Source organism: Hoplias malabaricus, chromosome 1, assembly GCF_029633855.1.
Source record: "Hoplias malabaricus isolate fHopMal1 chromosome 1, fHopMal1.hap1, whole genome shotgun sequence".
Lineage (NCBI taxonomy): Eukaryota > Metazoa > Chordata > Actinopteri > Characiformes > Erythrinidae > Hoplias > Hoplias malabaricus.
The window spans coordinates 80,275,627-80,293,036 of record NC_089800.1 but is presented as its reverse complement, the minus strand read 5'-3'; the positions used below and the strand labels follow the sequence as shown (position 1 = coordinate 80,293,036).

Here is a 17,410-nt window from a genome sequence, read left to right as displayed (position 1 = left end):
GGCTGATTAGCTCCAAAATCTCAGGTGTGTTGTAGGTGCTGTGTGGAAAGTGCATCAGTGCGACAGGTAGGGGGCGCTGCTACACAGCTCCGGGGTTTTGGCGTGCTGGATGGGATCCTCTGCTCTGGTCACTGTCTGTGAGGACTGTGGTTTGTTCTCCCTGTGCCTGTGTGGGTTTCCTCCAAGGGCTCCAGTTCCCCCTCACAGTGAAAACACACGTTTGTAGATAGTGTGTGTGTGTGTGAGTGACTGGGTTAGTGTGTGAAAGTGTACACAGATGGGAGTGTGTGTGAGTGTGTAAGTGACTTGTGTAAGTGTGTGAAACTGTCCAAAAGTGTGTGTGTGTATATGAGTATGAGTGTGTCAGTAGCTTGTGTTCACAGACGTATGTGTGACTGAGTGTGTGTGTGAAACTGGCCACAGGTGTGTGTGTGTGTGTGTGTGTTTAATTCGAGACCTTTTGAAGTTGCAGGTTATTATTCCGTCATCGATTTTAAGATTTTAGACTGCCTCAGTTACTGCCATGAATTTTTCAGTAGCTGACGTAACGCACAATAACGAGAGTGAAAAACTGCGTAATTTAGCGGGTTAATGAGCAGAAGTTGAATATATTTTCTCTGTTGCTTGAGTGTTTTCTCAGTGAAAGGCATTGAATGTGATTTGCTTGGTGCACTGTCTACATTTTATGGCCTTTAAGTCAGCTCTCTGTCTCTGGGTTGTAATTTGCATTCACTTTCTTATTCTTGCATCAATTGTTTCTTGAGCCCTATGCTAGAGCCTGGAGCGCTGGTCCCCACGGATCCACTCGCACTGCACACTGTTTCTACTCTTTACTTATCTCTTATGGAAGCTGTTCATCTTTACGCAGATTTGAACAGTTGGGAGTTTAACTATTTATAGTCTGTGGAGTCCATTTGTAATTGGGCAGTGGCAATATATTTGTTTTGCCTCCGTTATACTCCAGCACATTCGATGTGAGATGAAGCCCTGTCTGTGAAGCTTAAGTGTAAGCTGTCTGCTCTAATAGGGTTTGGAGAGGGGTCTTTTTAATGTGAGTTATTCCCACTTCAGAAAGGCAGTCTGCTAGTGTTTTTATTGTGGTTAAGGGGTGCTGTTTGTTCTGGATAATATTTGCATCTGTTATCTGTTAAACTGGAGGACCGGAGTAATGTCAGAGAGCATCATGAGGAAAAAGAATCAGAAAAGGTTTGTGAAATTGTCAATACGTCTACAAGGTGGACCAATGAGGGAGGAGTGTCTCACAGAGTGGACCGTGAGTGGACACAGGGTTTAAAAACTCCAGCAGCACTGATGTGTCTGATCCACTCTCTAAATTGACAGTCCTACTGAAGGCAAACCCAACCCTGAAACAAAAAGGCTTGGCATATTTCAGTGGATCTTTCAGTGTGTTCCAATACCAAATATGACAGTGTTATTTTAATAGGAGTGTTACATTAACACTGACGTGTTTCATTTAAAACAGTAACTGCCCTTAAATTAAACCAGACCGTCACTTCATCATTGTACAGGAGGAAATACAGAACGACAAAAAATATGTCTCTATCCTTTTATTAACAGACTGCACTGTATTTTTTTATTCGCATTTCAGCCATCCACGAGTTCCCTGAGGATATTTTCACCAACCAAGAGCGCACACGAGGAGCTGTCCTGCTGCACATACTCGGGGTAGGAGAGCTGTGTGTGTGTGTGTGTGTGTGTGTGTGTGTGTGCTGTCAAACTCTAACCTCTCATCATGTTTGACCTCTTCCTCCAGAATAAATGGTGTGTCTCTGACAAGTTTATGATGATTATAAATAGTTTGTCAGCTCTTTGTCGTGCATGAGGCTGGTCATCATGTTTAACTGAAAACACCATGAGTGTACAGCCCCTGGGGCGAATGCTGTCATCAGCTGCAAGCTGAAAAACCCACAAACAAGCCTTCACTGACCCTAGCCATACTTCAAGCACAATATAGTCATTGTAGAATGGTTCTGCAGTTTCACAATCAAAGTAGGAGCAGTAGAAAAGCTGGCCCAGTGTGTTTTTATGAATTGAAATTACAAAAACCTCAACGTTCCTGTTTAAGACAGATCATGCATATAATTACAGCACTGATACACTCCAACTGTAGCTGTTTACTCCTACATACAGTTACAGCACCAAAATACTGACACACACAAGCTATAGCCGTTTACTCCTACATACAGTTACATCACCGAAATACTGATGGACACCAGCTACAGCCGTTTACTCCTACATACAGTTACAGCACCGAAATACTGATGGACACCAGCTACAGTCGTTTACTCCTACATACAGTTACAGCACCGAAATACTGACACACACCAGCTATAGCCGTGTACTCCTACATACAGTTACATCACCGAAATACTAACACACACCAGCTACAGCCGTTTACTCCTACATACAGTTACATCACCGAAATACTGACACACACCAGCTATAGCCGTGTACTCCTACATACAGTTACATCACTGAAATACTGACACACACCAGTAACAGCTGTTTCCTGCTTCAAACCTCTACGTAATTACACTTTTTAATGCCTGCAAGTCTCTGTATGAATAAAGTTATTCTCAAATAACATGTTTTACTCTTTGCTGTAGGCCATGTACATGTTTCTGGCTCTAGCAATAGTGTGTGATGACTACTTTGTGACGTCTTTGGAGAAAATCTGTGAGGTGAGAGCTTTGGAAGAGTGATGGGGTGGGCAGTTTTTTATAGGGATGGAAACTACAGTAAAAATATAACATCATGAATTTTACTACAGTTTAAAAATGCTACAACAATGACTTTTTTTTATTGATGGTTTCACATACATCATGCCACTATGTCCTGTTACAAAAGATAACTATTTAAAAGATAACATGACCTAAGGTAACGTTTATATTGTGTATAAGAACACACTATTTTGTGAGCTTGGTCATTTTGTTGTGGTTTTTTTTTTTTTTCCATTTTAAAACATTATAAAACATTCCAAATGTGACTTGAACTGGGAACATTTAAACTGTTTGTGTGTATCTCATCTTTCTCTCCTCTCTCACTTGTTCAGAAACTGCACATGAGTGAAGACGTGGCTGGAGCTACATTTATGGCGGCTGGAAGCTCCGCCCCAGAACTGTTTGCTTCGATCATTGGTGAGAGCACAAACACACACACACACACACACACACACACACAAACACAGATCCATGTGAGCTTGTGTGCGGTACTTGTGGGTGCTAACTCTAGTTTGCTCTGCAGGTGTGTTCATAACACATGGCGATGTTGGAGTGGGGACTATCGTGGGCTCCGCTGTCTTCAATGTCCTCTGCATCATTGCTGTGTGTGGAATGTTTGCTGGACAGGTGTGTGTCTTTGTGTGTGTGTGTACACCTTCCTCAGATCTACCAATATCACACAAGAATGATCTACCAATATCACCCGAGAGGAGCGCTGTTACTGAATGATGATGAAGCTGCTATAACATCTCAAGACTGCACTGGAGATTTACAAATGAAACCATATCATTTCAAGCCCACAGTTAATCCTTAGTGCAGATTGTTTGGGACGCTGTATAAGCTTTGATATGAGAATATTACAACCGCATGGTGTTTAATCCTGTCAGAACATCTGTAGAAAGTGTGTAATGATAAGTTCAGTACAGAATATGACTAGGTGTTAATTTCTCTCTCTTCTGAAGGTTGTCTATCTTACCAAGTACTCTGTGTTCCGAGACTCCTTCTACTACACCCTCTCTGTGGCAGCTCTAATTGCAGTGAGTATGTCCTTAGTTTTAAACAGTGGTATCAATGTGTTGAGTACATTTTCTGTATAGAATTGCTTGCATGTTATACCCTCATTGATTTTTGTGTCTCTCTTGTTCTTTCAGTTCATATACGATGGAGTGATTGTGTGGTAAGTGCCCTCCACATCATCAAAGCACAGGTATCCTTTGGTCTGTTAAAAGGATTGTAACCAGGTGACCACTCTTCTGTCCTCACAGGTGGGAGAGCCTGGTGCTGATGGTCATGTATATCGGTTACATTGTCATCATGAAGTGAGTTCTCAATGGTTTAATACACTTAAAGCTTTAAAAAACGAAACACAGAGTGTTCCTCAGAGCTTTAAACTCGCCTGAGGTGGGATATGAACTGAGTTGCTCGGGGAGAGAGCATCTGTCCACGGTGCGGAGCAAAGCTGATCAAAAAGGCTTTGATGTGTCCTCTCCCTCAAGTGTAAGACCACCTTACTCCTCCAGGTTGGATTTAAAGTTGTCTCTAGCCAGAGTTCCTCTGAGTCCTGTGGGGCTGGATCTGTAGTAGTGCAAGCGGATCAGTGGCTCCCCCTGTGACAGAATAATGTATAAGGATGCATGAAACCTGCACTGGAATTCATCAACACAGACATTTATAATGTGCAGAGGTTTGTTTCTTATGGGACATGTCCATGGCTATGCAAATGTAACCAAATCAAAATTCAACCAACACAAAAACATGTGGAACTTAGTGCACATAAGAAAAATAAATCTAAACGTTGTTGTGTTTGTCTCAGGTTCAACACCAGCATTCAGAACTACTTTTCAGGGAAGGACAAAAAGGGTGTCGCCAACGGTAATGCAGCGATCAGCGAGCTGGAGGACGGTAATGCATGTTATGAGCAGTTTTGGGATGATCCTACATGGCCGTTACTCAGCACAGGTAAGGGTAACTAGACAGGCTTCTCTTCGCTCGAATCCTCCGCTCACCCTTCTGCTCTCACTCTACTCCAATCAAGATAACAGAAGCCAAAATCCTCCATGATTTCGCGAGGCTAACTTCACTCTGTCTTCTCTTTCTTGCCAATGTGAGCCACTCCTGCTTTAATCGTGCACACAGTAGCTATTAATGAGAGGGATGTCCACGGCTGATAATGATAACCGATATTCAAGAATTGAATCATCAGGATTGATTTCACTGAGGTGCCCACAGCATCCGAGAGCTCCGCCAGGGGCCTCAGGAGCCTTCATAACACTTCAATCTGTATATATATCAGTAGCACACCTACCTTTATATTGTGCATATAGTACTTTCAATAATGTATTCACCTAAATTGTATGTACCGTTGATACTGTATATACTTCACTTGCTGTTTATTGCACTTCTATTTAGATGCCAAACTGCATTTCGCTGCCTTGTACTTGTACATTTGTAATGACAATAAATTTGAATCTAAACCAATCGAAAAATAGGGCACAAATTTATCGGCTATTATTATTTGCTGTAATTTCCCTATTAAAATGAATAACACATATTGGTAACAGACCAATCGGCCTCCCTAGACTTAAGGCAGCACGGATCGTGTGAGCCGGTGCTTGCTTGCTGATTAGCTGTGTGTTTCCGTAGTGCTGCTGTAACCCGCATGTTCTTTTAAGCAGCCCTGCTGCTGAAGCCTGTCTGTTTAGCCTTACTAAACCCTCCCTGGACTCTGCCTCCCACTGCACACTTCAGCGTGTGCGTGTCTTTCTCTGCTGTGTGATTAATCCTCCCACAGGCCTTTAAAACATTTATGTAATGTTGTAGTAGGTGTGTTTAAAGGTGAAGTGTCTGTGGAGGTGTGTGTGTCTCTGTGTGTGTCTGTCTCTGTGTGTGTGTGTGTGTGTGTGTGTGTGCATTTGTTGTGCTGTAGTGCAAGTGTGGTAATGGGAGTCGAAGCAAACTGCATATTTTATACAGTGTGCATGTAGTGTGTGTATATTTGCGTGCATTCTGCTGGTGGTGTGTGTGTGTGTGTGTGTGTGTGTGTGTGTGTTTATGCCAGCAATAATGCATGGACCAAAAGTTGTAAAACTGCAAAAGAGGAAAAATGTACTTTATGAGGCTGGTGCTGATGATTGGCAAGAGAACTAAGTAATACTTAATATATATATTAATATTATATATATATATATATATATATAGTAATTTGTAAAAATTCCCCCTCCAGGGTGTATTCCCGCCTTCTGCCTTGTGATTCCAGGTAGGCTCTGGACCCACCACGACCCTGAACTGGAAAAGGGTTACAGATAATGAATGAATGAATTAATTAATTAATTAATTAATTTGTAAAAATCACAAAAGTAATTCTGTTTCTTAAGGAAACATCTGTGACCTGCTTTGGTCCAAACCCCACGAGCCCCACAGCAGTGTTCTCCCCCTGTCTAAAAAAGCCTTGTTCCTTTAAATGATAATGAGCCGCTCGCTGTTCTCCCTGACCCCGAGCGCACAGCAGTGAGGAGCAGAGGCTCTGGTTTTTAGCTGTTTTTACTTGGTTCTCTTTCTTCTTCATTCTTGCTTTCTCAGTTTTTACTCGGTGCTCTTATTTCTCCGCACTTGTTGTGTCTGTTTTGCCGCGTACAACCTCGTCCTTGCGCTCTGACGTAAACGCGGGTCCAGCGCTGTGATTCAGACTCAGACGATGGGGCAGGGCAATTCTCAAGTCTCTGCACTTGACGTCTGAAGCAGAGCAGAATCAGAAAGGCTCATTTTATCCCGTGTTTTTTGACTCCCCACAAAATACATACTGGGGGGTCTTGTTTCACAGTGTGTGGTTTGCTGGGCTCCAGATCCACACAGTAATGTTAACATGCACCGAATAAGGCTTCTGTATCTGGTTTTAATGAATGATTTAAAGGACTCAGACAGATTTCACATGTGAAAGCATTGGTGTGGACACTGTTGCATCACCACCTCCAAGCACACTGACTGGTTCAGGCAGGTCGGTGGAAGAGAGAGTGTCCCACTGGGCACTGACTGGAATGACCACCAGTTTCTACACAAACACAGCAGTTTGTATTAAGCATATAATATCAAGCAGTGTTTAGAGAGAAGGCAGCAGACAGTTTTCAAAGTGTAAACTACTCAAAGTACGGGGAGTGTGAGTGGACTGTATTTCACCCCCGGATCTGAATTGTGATACACTTTGAAATACAGAGCTTATTAAAATTTTTGTTCCATGAACATTGCTTTCAAATGTGAAATCTTTAATTGAATATAAAATAATATCCACAAATTCATTCATTCATTCATTCATTGTCTGTAGCCCTTATCCAATTCAGGGCAGTGGTGGATCCGGAGCCTACCCGGAATCACTGGGTGCAAGGCAGGAACACACCCTGGAGGGGGCGCCAGTCTTTCACAGGGTGACACACACTCACACACACACCTACGGAGACTTTTGAGTCTCCAATCCACCTACCAATGTGTGTTTTTGGAGCGTGGGAGGAAACCGGAGCACCCGGAGGAAACCCACGCAGACACAGGGAGAACACACCACACTCCTCGCAGACAGTCACCCGGAGGAAACCCACGCAGACACAGGGAGAACACACCACACTCCTCACAGACAGTCACCCGGAGGAAACCCACGCAGACACAGGGAGAACACACCACACTCCTCACAGACAGTCACCCGGAGGAAACCCACGCAGACACAGGGAGAACACACCACACTCCTCACAGACAGTCACCCGGAGGAAACCCACGCAGACACAGGGAGAACACACCACACTCCTCACAGACAGTCACCCGGAGGAAACCCACGCAGACACAGGGAGAACACACCACACTCCTCACAGACAGTCACCCGGAGGAAACCCACGCAGACACAGGGAGAACACACCACACTCCTCACAGACAGTCACCCGGAGGAAACCCACGCAGACACAGGGAGAACACACCACACTCCTCACAGACAGTCACCCGGAGGAAACCCACGCAGACACAGGGAGAACACACCACACTCCTCACAGACAGTCACCCGGAGCGAGACTCAAACCCACAACCTCCAGGACTCTGGAGCTGTGACAGAGACACTACCTGCTGCTCCACTGTGCTGCCCTAGCTGCAAATTTAGTGAACACTAGGGGGCAGTGAGCACACGTGCCTGGAGCGGTGGGCAGCTCTAACCATGGTGTCATGGGAGTAGTTTTATCCTTAATAATTAATAACGTAACCTCATTAATGTCGTTTTTAGATGCAAACTCACTGACTCATGGTGGTGGCCAAAAAAAAGGCTTCAGTAAATAATACAGCAGTTTATGTGCAATGTGAAGTTGCAGCATTTTTAAGGATTTCAACCTCTACAGCACATGATATCATCAGATTGGAATCCAGGAAAATCTCTATGTAAATGTCAAGTGTAACAGGAAAATGAAGGCCCATTTACACAGGTGCTATTTTAATAAGTGAGAGGATATATTCTGTTTTCCAAACTGAAACGTCTTTGGTCGCAGATCATTATAAAATGCTGATATAAGAGAAGGGGATGTACCACAGTGTACCACCAGCTCCTCTCTCAGCTACTGCAGGAATTAAGCTTGGAATAAACACATATTTACTACAGTATTATGGTCTAAAACATGTTTTTTGTGTAAAAACATTGTCTCACGGTCCTTTCCTGTTTTTACAGTCAAGCCCAGTAAAATGTACACCCGAGGCTCCGTGGTAATGGTGGATGAAATGATGAACTCCAGTCCTCCAAATTACCGTTTCCCCGAAGCCGGCCTCAGGGTGATGATCACCAACCACTTCGGCCCTAAGACCCGTCTGCGCATGGCCAGCCGACTCATCATCAATGAGGTGAGAGCGGTTCCATGTTCTACTCTCGGCCCGTGTTGCAGCACAAGCTCAACCTGCAGGTCAACATTTCTACTCCTCAGTGTCTGAAAGCTTCCCATAGCTACTTTTAAATATCACCGCTGTCCAATGAGAAATAAATATCTCAATTTTAGTGCATTTTTAGTTTACATCATTTGAGTACAGTAGCTGTTCTTCACACAATATCGGCTGAATTGATGTCTGTTGTCCATTAACTTTGTGGGCTCCTGCTCCTCCAAATTGTGTGTGTGTGTGTGTGTGTGTGTGTGTGTGTGCAATTGAACATCAGCAGTGAAGAACATGTATTTATTTATTCATCAGAAATGTTGTCCACAAAATTTTAAATGTATGTACTCCAATATTAAAATGAGCCTCAAGGAACAATCCCTGTGACCGACCGACTCAGCCCTTCTTTGTTAAGCATTTTCCAGGCTTTCCCAGCAAGTGTCCAGAGAATAAGCGTCAAGGGATTTAACTCTTAACTATAAATACCCGCACACTGCCGATCACAGAATGGAATGTCAGGCTGATGCAGAGGTGGCACCGTAAGTCTGAAAGTAGAAATATTTTCCATCCACACGAGGATGGGATTTGCAAATCTGGTCCTCTGATGTAATCCCTTTCACAAGTTTTCCGTGCTTATTTTCGTGGAAATTGTACCAGAGAAAGCCCTGCGTCTGCCACCTTTGTGTCAGTCAATGGCCTTTTGTTTTCCATATGAGGTTACATTATGCATTAGCAGGTCACGTAGCTGTGTGTGTTCTACAATAGTTTTGATACAGTTCTGTACAAATCAAATGCGTCTGTGTGCACGGCAATGAATATTACAAAGAGTATGAGCCATCCAGAAGGCTAACCCGCATCAATTATAGATCAACTTCAGTAACCATTCGGGGCTAAGTAGAGATACAGAAAACATGCGCTCTTCAAAAATTAATAGCTCAATATAAATGTTCCACAATATGTGTGCAGCAGACGAAATATTAATAACAGTGTTTCTTTCATACACCGATCTGCCAGAGCAAACATCTGTGACCTGCATGGGTCAAAACCCCACAAACCCCACAGCAGGCTGTCTAAACAGCCCTGTTCAGAAAGGCCACTTTCTGTTCCTTTAAATGATAATTAGCTGCTCGCTGTTAGCTGCATGTGTTACCTCGACACAGAGCGCACAACAGTGAGGAGCAGAAGCTCTGGATTTTAGCCATTTTTGCTCAGTTCTCTTTCTTCTCTGTTCTCGTTTTCTTCATTTTTACTCAGTGCGCGTTGTGTCTGTTTTGCTGCATTTAACCTCATCTTTGCGCTCTCACATAAACGCAGGTCCAGCGCTGTGATTGGACAGACTCAGATGAGGGGGGGTGGGCAGATTCTAAATTCTCGGCACTTGACGTCTGAAGCTGAGCAGAATGTTAACGGCTCGTTTTATCCCAGGTTTATTAACTAAGACAGCACACAGGAAATTGACTGGGGGTCATGTTTCACAGTGTGTGGGTTTTAAATAATATGTCTCATTTAAAACATGCTTAACAAAGTCTATGAATGATTCACAGATAGAAACAGCTTGTGAATTTTGCAGCCCTTATTTTGTCTTTGCCTGTCTGCTCATGCAGCAGCAGCGTTTGATGCAGGCGTCCAACGGGATGGACAGCACGCTGGTGGCCGATGGGAAAATAGACGCCCTGGAGAACGGCAGCGTGCCAGAGGACAAGCTGACGGAGGATGAGGAGAATGAGCTGTCATCTCCCTTCGTTATTCCTGGTGAGGGGCTTCCACACACGCGTGAAGTTCTCATAATTCACACTCGGATCACCTGCGTTCACAGCACTGATTGTCAGTTGTAATTTCTGGATGTTCTACACCTTCATGTGAGCGACAGCACATGCTTCGGTGTGCAGCAGTGTGAGAAAATCCCTAAAGAAAAGCATCACAGTGCGCATTGTTTCTAGATTATGGGCTTAACATTCATTGACTGGGTTAGAAATCACCTGCTGTGTTCTGTGCACCACAAGGACGTTGCACATATAGACTTCTGGACATCTACATACACCTGTAACATGTCTGTGAAGATCAGAAGAAAACCTTAAGTGTTTACTATGTGTTAGAAAGTCCATGTTTAGAGATAATTTAAACAAAAATTGTATGAATGACATTTTAATAGCCCTCACTTTATTGTTGCTTAGTTTGTGCTGAATATAAGGATGTGTAGCATTGTGGGATTACAGACTTGATTTTGTGGAATTACTAAGGCATGTCAGACTCCCTCAGATGTGGCTGAAAAGCCTTGGATTCCAGAGGGCTAAAAGTGTGGGATGCTCTTAAGAGTTTGGGGAAAATGCCATCAATGTATATACACACAGGTTATAACAGTTCCTACAAACGGATCTGATTGGACGAGACCTTCCCTGAGCTCTGATATAGAGTATAACAGCCCTGGGACTCTACACGTATCACTCCGTTTACGGGTGTTTGCTGTTTTGCTTCATTAAGCTCCATCACACCACAGTGGGCTTTAATGAATAAATACACCCTAAGACATATATGTAATTAACAGCTGAAATGTATTGCTCATCATATTTCTGTTCTTTTGTTTTTTACTGTGTAAATGAGGCGCTGTACTGTCTCACTGTACCTGCAGGGGGCGCTATGAACAGAATGAAATTCATCATCTCATGGCCTATCGTGGTGTTACTGTACTTCACTATTCCAAACTGTGGCAGGCCGCGCTGGGAGAGGTGCTTCATGCTCTCCTTCTTCCTGTCCACTCTGTGGATCGCCGTGTTCTCCTACTTTATGGTGTGGATGGTGAGTGCATGCTACACAACTCTTCTACTCCACTTAACTCGGCTCTGTTCTCTGTTTGGTCCTTAGTCCTAAATTTACCTGAAGGAATAGCCAAAAAATTTTAAAAACGAGTGGAAATTTGGGTTTTTCATTTTATTAACCTTTTAAAAGAAGACATTTCTGAATGTAGGACCAAGGCAGGTTTTGACAGATCTTGACTTTCTGTTCTGTGCAGGTGACAATTATTGGATACACACTGGGAATCCCTGACGTTATAATGGGCATCACTTTTCTAGCAGCCGGCACCAGTGTTCCCGACTGTATAGCTAGCCTCATAGTAGCTCGGCAAGGTAAAACAGTGCATCCTGTGCACATGTGCGTTTTCTTTTCTTCTACTTTTCTGATGCTTCATCAATCCTGATTTCCACTGTGTGTATGCATGTACATCCACAGGCCTGGGGGATATGGCTGTCTCCAACACGATCGGCAGTAATGTCTTTGATATCCTGGTTGGACTCGGCGTTCCCTGGGGCATCCAGACAATGGCTGTCAACTATGGCTCTGAGGTATCTGTCGTTCTCTCTCACTCTCGCACACATTCAACAAGGAGAGCTGGGTGCTGAGAGCAGAGACGCGGTGATAAAACTGTTTCTTTCCTCTTGTTGCAGGTGAAAATCAACAGCAGGGGACTGGTTTACTCCGTGGTGCTCCTCCTGGGCTCAGTAGCGTTAACTGTACGTTTACTGGAGTAACACACATTTACGACAGGGATTAAACTGGATGGTTTTTCCTGTGAAACATGACAGAACACTCCTTTTTTTGCAGGTGCTGGGGATCCATGTGAACAGATGGAAGCTGGACTTCAAGCTGGGTGTGTACGTTCTCATACTGTACGGGATCTTCCTCAGCTTCTCCATCCTGATCGAGTACAACATCTTCACCTTCGTCAACCTGCCCATGTGTACGGGGGGCCTATAGGTCCTGACCCTTCCAGCTCACAACTGAACCCAACCTCCGGATCAGAACTGCATACAGAAGCACCCTTCAGATGCACACCACTGTTTCATCCACTGAATTTTATAACAGAAGACCCCTATCTCCTGCAGCATTCCCTTTCTGTGGAAGAGATGGTGGGAACTACGTTACCCAGGAAGCCCCACACTGCCTGTGGTGGGGGAAAAGGATGGTCACAATACTCTCCAGCAGTTCCAGGGCATTAGATCTCTCTCTCTCTCTCTCTCTCTCTCTCTCTCTCTCTCTCTCATTCTGACAAGGCAGCCCTCCTCAACCAAACCCAGGACAATCACTTTCTCACACACAGCAGCATGGCATGTCTTCTTTGTACTCGAGAACAAGGAGGGGCTTCTGAACTCTGATCGCACAAATACCCACCCATGTATAAAGAAGAGAGAATGGTGCCCACTGAAACAATATGAATGCATTATATTAACATTTTCTGTCATTTTGTCTTCCCTTAAAGAATGAATTTAACAATGACAATGAACCTCTGCACTTTAGACTAAGGTGAACCTCTGGGTTGTGCCGCGATTGCAATGGGCAAAGACTTTTTTCCAGGTCTGGTGCAATAAGGAGCAATAAAGACAAGAGCGTTAACAAGGACGTTGCCTTTGTGAGACGTCCTGTTTGTTCTGAATGCATGAAGACGTGTACGTGTTTTCTGAAAGTATCGGAGCATTACTCCTACTACTGCTACTGTAGTGCCACAGTAAACCCTGCTGTGTTCTGGAATGACAAAGATATCCTGTACGCTCAAGGCTTTACGACAGTACCGTGAGATTGGACCGGCCCAGTGGACTAAAACGGGGTGAAAGCCAAGCTCTCAAGTCTGAGTCTTAATTCTGCTCGTGTAAAATGACCTTTATCTGACCTACTGTGATTGCACAATGGATTGTGAGTGGGCAGACTTCAGTAGAGCTCTATACTGCCCCTTGGTGGTGTGGATCAGGCGTCTATAACTGTCCAAGCTTTATGAAATATAGACAGAGCTGTTTAAAGCAACCCTAGGGAGTATTTCTACTTTACAATTACAGCTTCAAAATCATTGTGATGCTCCACGGACTTTTAATAAGCAGAACAGAACCTGTCATTGCTGCTTCGGGTTCAGCACGGCAGAAACTGCACTATGACATATTTGGAGGGGGTTAGGAAACCCCCTTAATTTCAGGACAGTGCTGAGGAAGCCCAGGAGAAAATTTCCCAAAATCTTACCTAGTGTTCCTTTAACAGGGATTCTGAATTTTGCAAAAGTGAACACGTTTTGTTGTTTATTTGTACATACGACGTCAAACATCCTCCTGTTTGACCAGTGCTTCCTTCCAGCTGTGGGTGAGTGAAGAGGAGTGGACGCACGTCTGTGTCCGAGGACAAGCGTTTTCTTGGCCTTTTTTGGGGTTTCGCTCCGGCTCCCTCGTCCGGGTCTCTTGTATTTGTCTGTGATGCATGATTTTGACACAAGAAAAGCCATTTTAACAACAGGGCAGAAGATCACTGTCCACCTCCTGATGTAAATGGCAGCTACAACTCTACCCGCCGCCAAAAAAAAAAACAAATAAAGTACAAAAACAACAAAACAAACCAACAAACAACAAAAACTACCAGGCTCAGGAGTTCCTACCCCAAGCAGAGGGCCGTTTGAGCTGTTTGTGTCGGTGTGAAACGTCGTGGTGGAAACGTCAGGTGTTGTCGTTCAGTGTTTACCGGTGCCGTCAACTGTTGTCTGTGTGAAAAGACAAGGTCTTTCTTGCCGTATTTTGATGTGCACAGTGTATAATGACATATGCAATCCCAGTAGGAGAAGACGGAGCACGGCTGGCTGTGTTTAAACAGAGGAGGGGAGGCCCTTGTGTGTGAAAGCTGCCGAAATGGCCCGTTGAATAATGTTTCAAGCGCATGCAAATACTCTGCCATCTGTTTCCCCTGCGTTATTAGTGCCAGAGGAATGGCAGCTTCTGTTCTATGGCTGTCTGCTGTGTAGAATGGTGGTGATGGTGGTGTCGCGTTATTTTTTGTCTTTGCTCTGTGGACGTGTGAGGCTTCGATCTCCGAATGGAACATGCTGAAGTAAGGTTCACTAGTCTGAAGGCCAAATGAATGTCACTGGAGGCTTGGAGTCATGTCTGTTTGCTGAGACCGACCTCAAATAAGATATTTTATGGAAAATATTTACGATTATTCACTTGATTTTTAAAATCACACACAGAAACCTGTACGTACAGATTTTTCCGAATACGCAGTACTTTCTCTTCTTTTTTTTTGCAGAGCCGAGCCGAAACTGTTGGTTTGATAGGATCTGACAATACATCTGAATTAAACCAAATCACTGTAGATAGGCTGACTGTGTATCCTCCTCTACTCTGGAGTCTGTCGGTCCTGTGCCGTGCCTGTTGTTGTAACAGTTCTTATTCTTATATCTGAATTGAGAAAAGAGTATTTTTGACTCCAGCAGTATTTTATAAACTCCACCGCCTCCTGGGTGACCGCTTTATTGTTTTATTCCTTTCGGGGAAAAGGGCCACTTTAGGAGGTGGCATCTTCGTTGCTGGTGGTATAGCACTCTGACATGAACGAAAGTCTCATATGCACAAAATGTTAAAAACCCCACGGTATACCTCTTCAGAAGAGACACTTTAAGTTGAAGGAAGATGCTTTAAACTTGACTGCACTCTTATGTCCATGCATGAAGACGCACACATACAAGAGAACACCTCATATACACAATGTATACACACACACACACACACACACAGAGGCATACAGTGAGGAGAAAGAACATCTTCAGACACTTTGGTTTTATTTAATACACCTCCACTGCTTATATCCACTTTAAATATATACAAGGCTTTTCACTTTGTATCTTTCAATATAAATTAGCATTTATTTCTGTGAATAACAAAAATACGCACGAGAAAAATAAATGAAATTGACTGGGAAAAGTGTATTCAACCCCCACAAATGTGTTTAATTTGTATTATTACAAAATCAGTTATAATTGACAACAATTACAGCCATACAATCATTCCATCTGATTTTAAAGGTAATGTGAACACGCTACATTAAAACCCTCTATAAATTATCAGGCAGATTCATGTGAGGAGACCTGACTACGCCAAGCAAGCCCACAGCCTTAAGTTAATCTGAGATTGTGTTTGAGGGTATTGTCTTGAGTATTTATTGCTTCATTCTTGTTTCCTCCAATTAACGTAATTCCCCATAATACCATTTGCAAAACGCTGGCTCCCCCAGAGAGCCTGTGGGTACAGACTGGTTCTGTCAGAGATGCAGCACTGCTGGTCCACTGCTCAGATCTGACCCACTTCCTTACATGGCTGTGCTGGCCGGGGCAAACTGGGCATGAGTTTAGGAGTTTATATGGCATATATCTGTCATTCCATGAGGTGTGGGCCACCTCAAGAGTTCTGTGGTCTGTGTTCCTCAAGAGTTTTATTTTAGGTTTTTTATCTGAGCTTTACGTGGAGTGTGCACTGGAAGTATAAAAGTGTCCTAAGGCTTTTTTCTCTTTGCTGTATATGAATATATTTGGTTTAGTACAAACACACGCATCAACCCTGTCTCACACTCACTCATGATATAGTCACGTATAAAGGAGACTGCAATTCGTGACATAGTCGCATATTTTATGCGACAATATCACAATCATAAGTGAGTGGGTAGTTACCATAGAAACACTATGCGACAGTAACACGAAAACTCTTCCTCATTACAGGCGTCATTACTCATAACATAGAAAAGGCATAATTAGAATTACATAACATATTCCAACAAAGGCATAAAGTATTTTATTATAATATTTCTCCTAAGCAATGTTTATTATTGGTGTCCTACTTTAGCTTTAACTCTAACGAGAACATTTCTTTCACTTAACGTTATTTTGACTAATTTTCAAAAGGTTAATACTGAAAAGGACATTTCTCTAGCCATTATTTGCTTCGATATTTTAGCAAATCATGAATTAGTAATGTTATATTTTCCGTAAATAAAAAGACCGTGGTATTAACGGATTGTAATGACGCCTTAATGAGGATGAATTTTCGTGTTACTGTCGCATATAGTTTCCATGGTAGGGTGACCAGACGTCCTCTTTTACCCGGACATGTCCTTTTTTTTAGACTTAAAAAATATCCGGGCGGAATTTCACAAACGTCCGGGATTTTGTTTTTCTAGAGCTTACATAGAACTTCGAGAATTTTCGTTCACAAACTAGTCCCGCCCTCCCCTACTCCGATTGGTTCGCTTGAGTGAGAAGGGGGCGTGGTGAAGTAGCCTAAAATCTTCTGATTGGACGGTCTGGCTGTAGAGCTACCGTTATTGGTCGATAACCTTCTCTGTAAACATTTAATTGGTCAGTCTGCACGGCAGTAGTCCTTGTTTACGTCAGGCAAAGCTCCTGTACGTACCCTCATCTCGAGCAGCTATGCCGAAACGTAAATGTAAGTTCTCGGATTAATTAAAAAAAGAAATTCCCATGTTTTGTGTAGGAAATAAAGGTGTAAAAGACCTTAAAGCACACATTGGTTCAGCTAAGCATAAAACGGTGTATGCCCCTCCCCCCCTCCGAAACGTGTCCTCTTTTTCACTTCTTAGATCTGGTCACCCTATTCTATGGTAATTACCCATACACTTGCAATAGTGATATATGTGACTTTATCACGAGTGAGTGTGAGACCGGGTTGCACGCGCACACACTCCTGTTTCAGACTGTGACCTGCTGCACTGTGAGCGGTGCGGTGTGGGATTCTTCTTCCGAGCCGCTGTTAAAGGACAGATTTCAGATATGACATTGGTGTTTAACATGAATGTATTGTCTTGCTATCAATGGATGTATCCAAACCAATGCATTTTACTGTAAAGCAATAACCTGACATGAAAAGAATATGTACATTGACCTTTGAAACCAATTGTATGGAGAACACAAATTAAATTCTACTCTTTATAAGCGTTTTCCCGGGTGTCGTGTGTTACTTTGTCGCCCCCGT

The 17,410-nt window shown here is 43.4% G+C and overlaps 1 protein-coding gene across 3 annotated transcripts in view; it reads left to right on the top strand.

Annotated features, from left to right (window-relative positions):
• Positions 1-17,367, top strand: part of slc24a4a (solute carrier family 24 member 4a) — a 32,141-nt gene extending 14,774 nt beyond the window's left edge. Inside the window, exons 3-17 of one of the 3 annotated variants that reach the window (XM_066674800.1) lie at positions 1,610-1,686; positions 2,628-2,702; positions 3,074-3,158; positions 3,265-3,368; positions 3,704-3,778; positions 3,893-3,918; positions 4,007-4,060; positions 4,555-4,613; positions 8,428-8,597; positions 10,226-10,373; positions 11,251-11,417; positions 11,632-11,746; positions 11,850-11,962; positions 12,065-12,130; positions 12,222-17,367. In XM_066674800.1, the coding sequence (XP_066530897.1) occupies positions 1,610-1,686; positions 2,628-2,702; positions 3,074-3,158; positions 3,265-3,368; positions 3,704-3,778; positions 3,893-3,918; positions 4,007-4,060; positions 4,555-4,613; positions 8,428-8,597; positions 10,226-10,373; positions 11,251-11,417; positions 11,632-11,746; positions 11,850-11,962; positions 12,065-12,130; positions 12,222-12,374 (1,487 nt within the window). In that variant the 3' untranslated portion in view covers positions 12,375-17,367. Of the gene's footprint in view, positions 1-1,609; positions 1,687-2,627; positions 2,703-3,073; positions 3,159-3,264; positions 3,369-3,703; positions 3,779-3,892; positions 3,919-4,006; positions 4,061-4,554; positions 4,701-8,427; positions 8,598-10,225; positions 10,374-11,250; positions 11,418-11,631; positions 11,747-11,849; positions 11,963-12,064; positions 12,131-12,221 lie in introns of all 3 variants that reach the window. The other 2 variants (XM_066674791.1, XM_066674782.1) reach the window with 2 other exon arrangements.
• Positions 17,368-17,410: the final 43 nt, after the last annotated feature.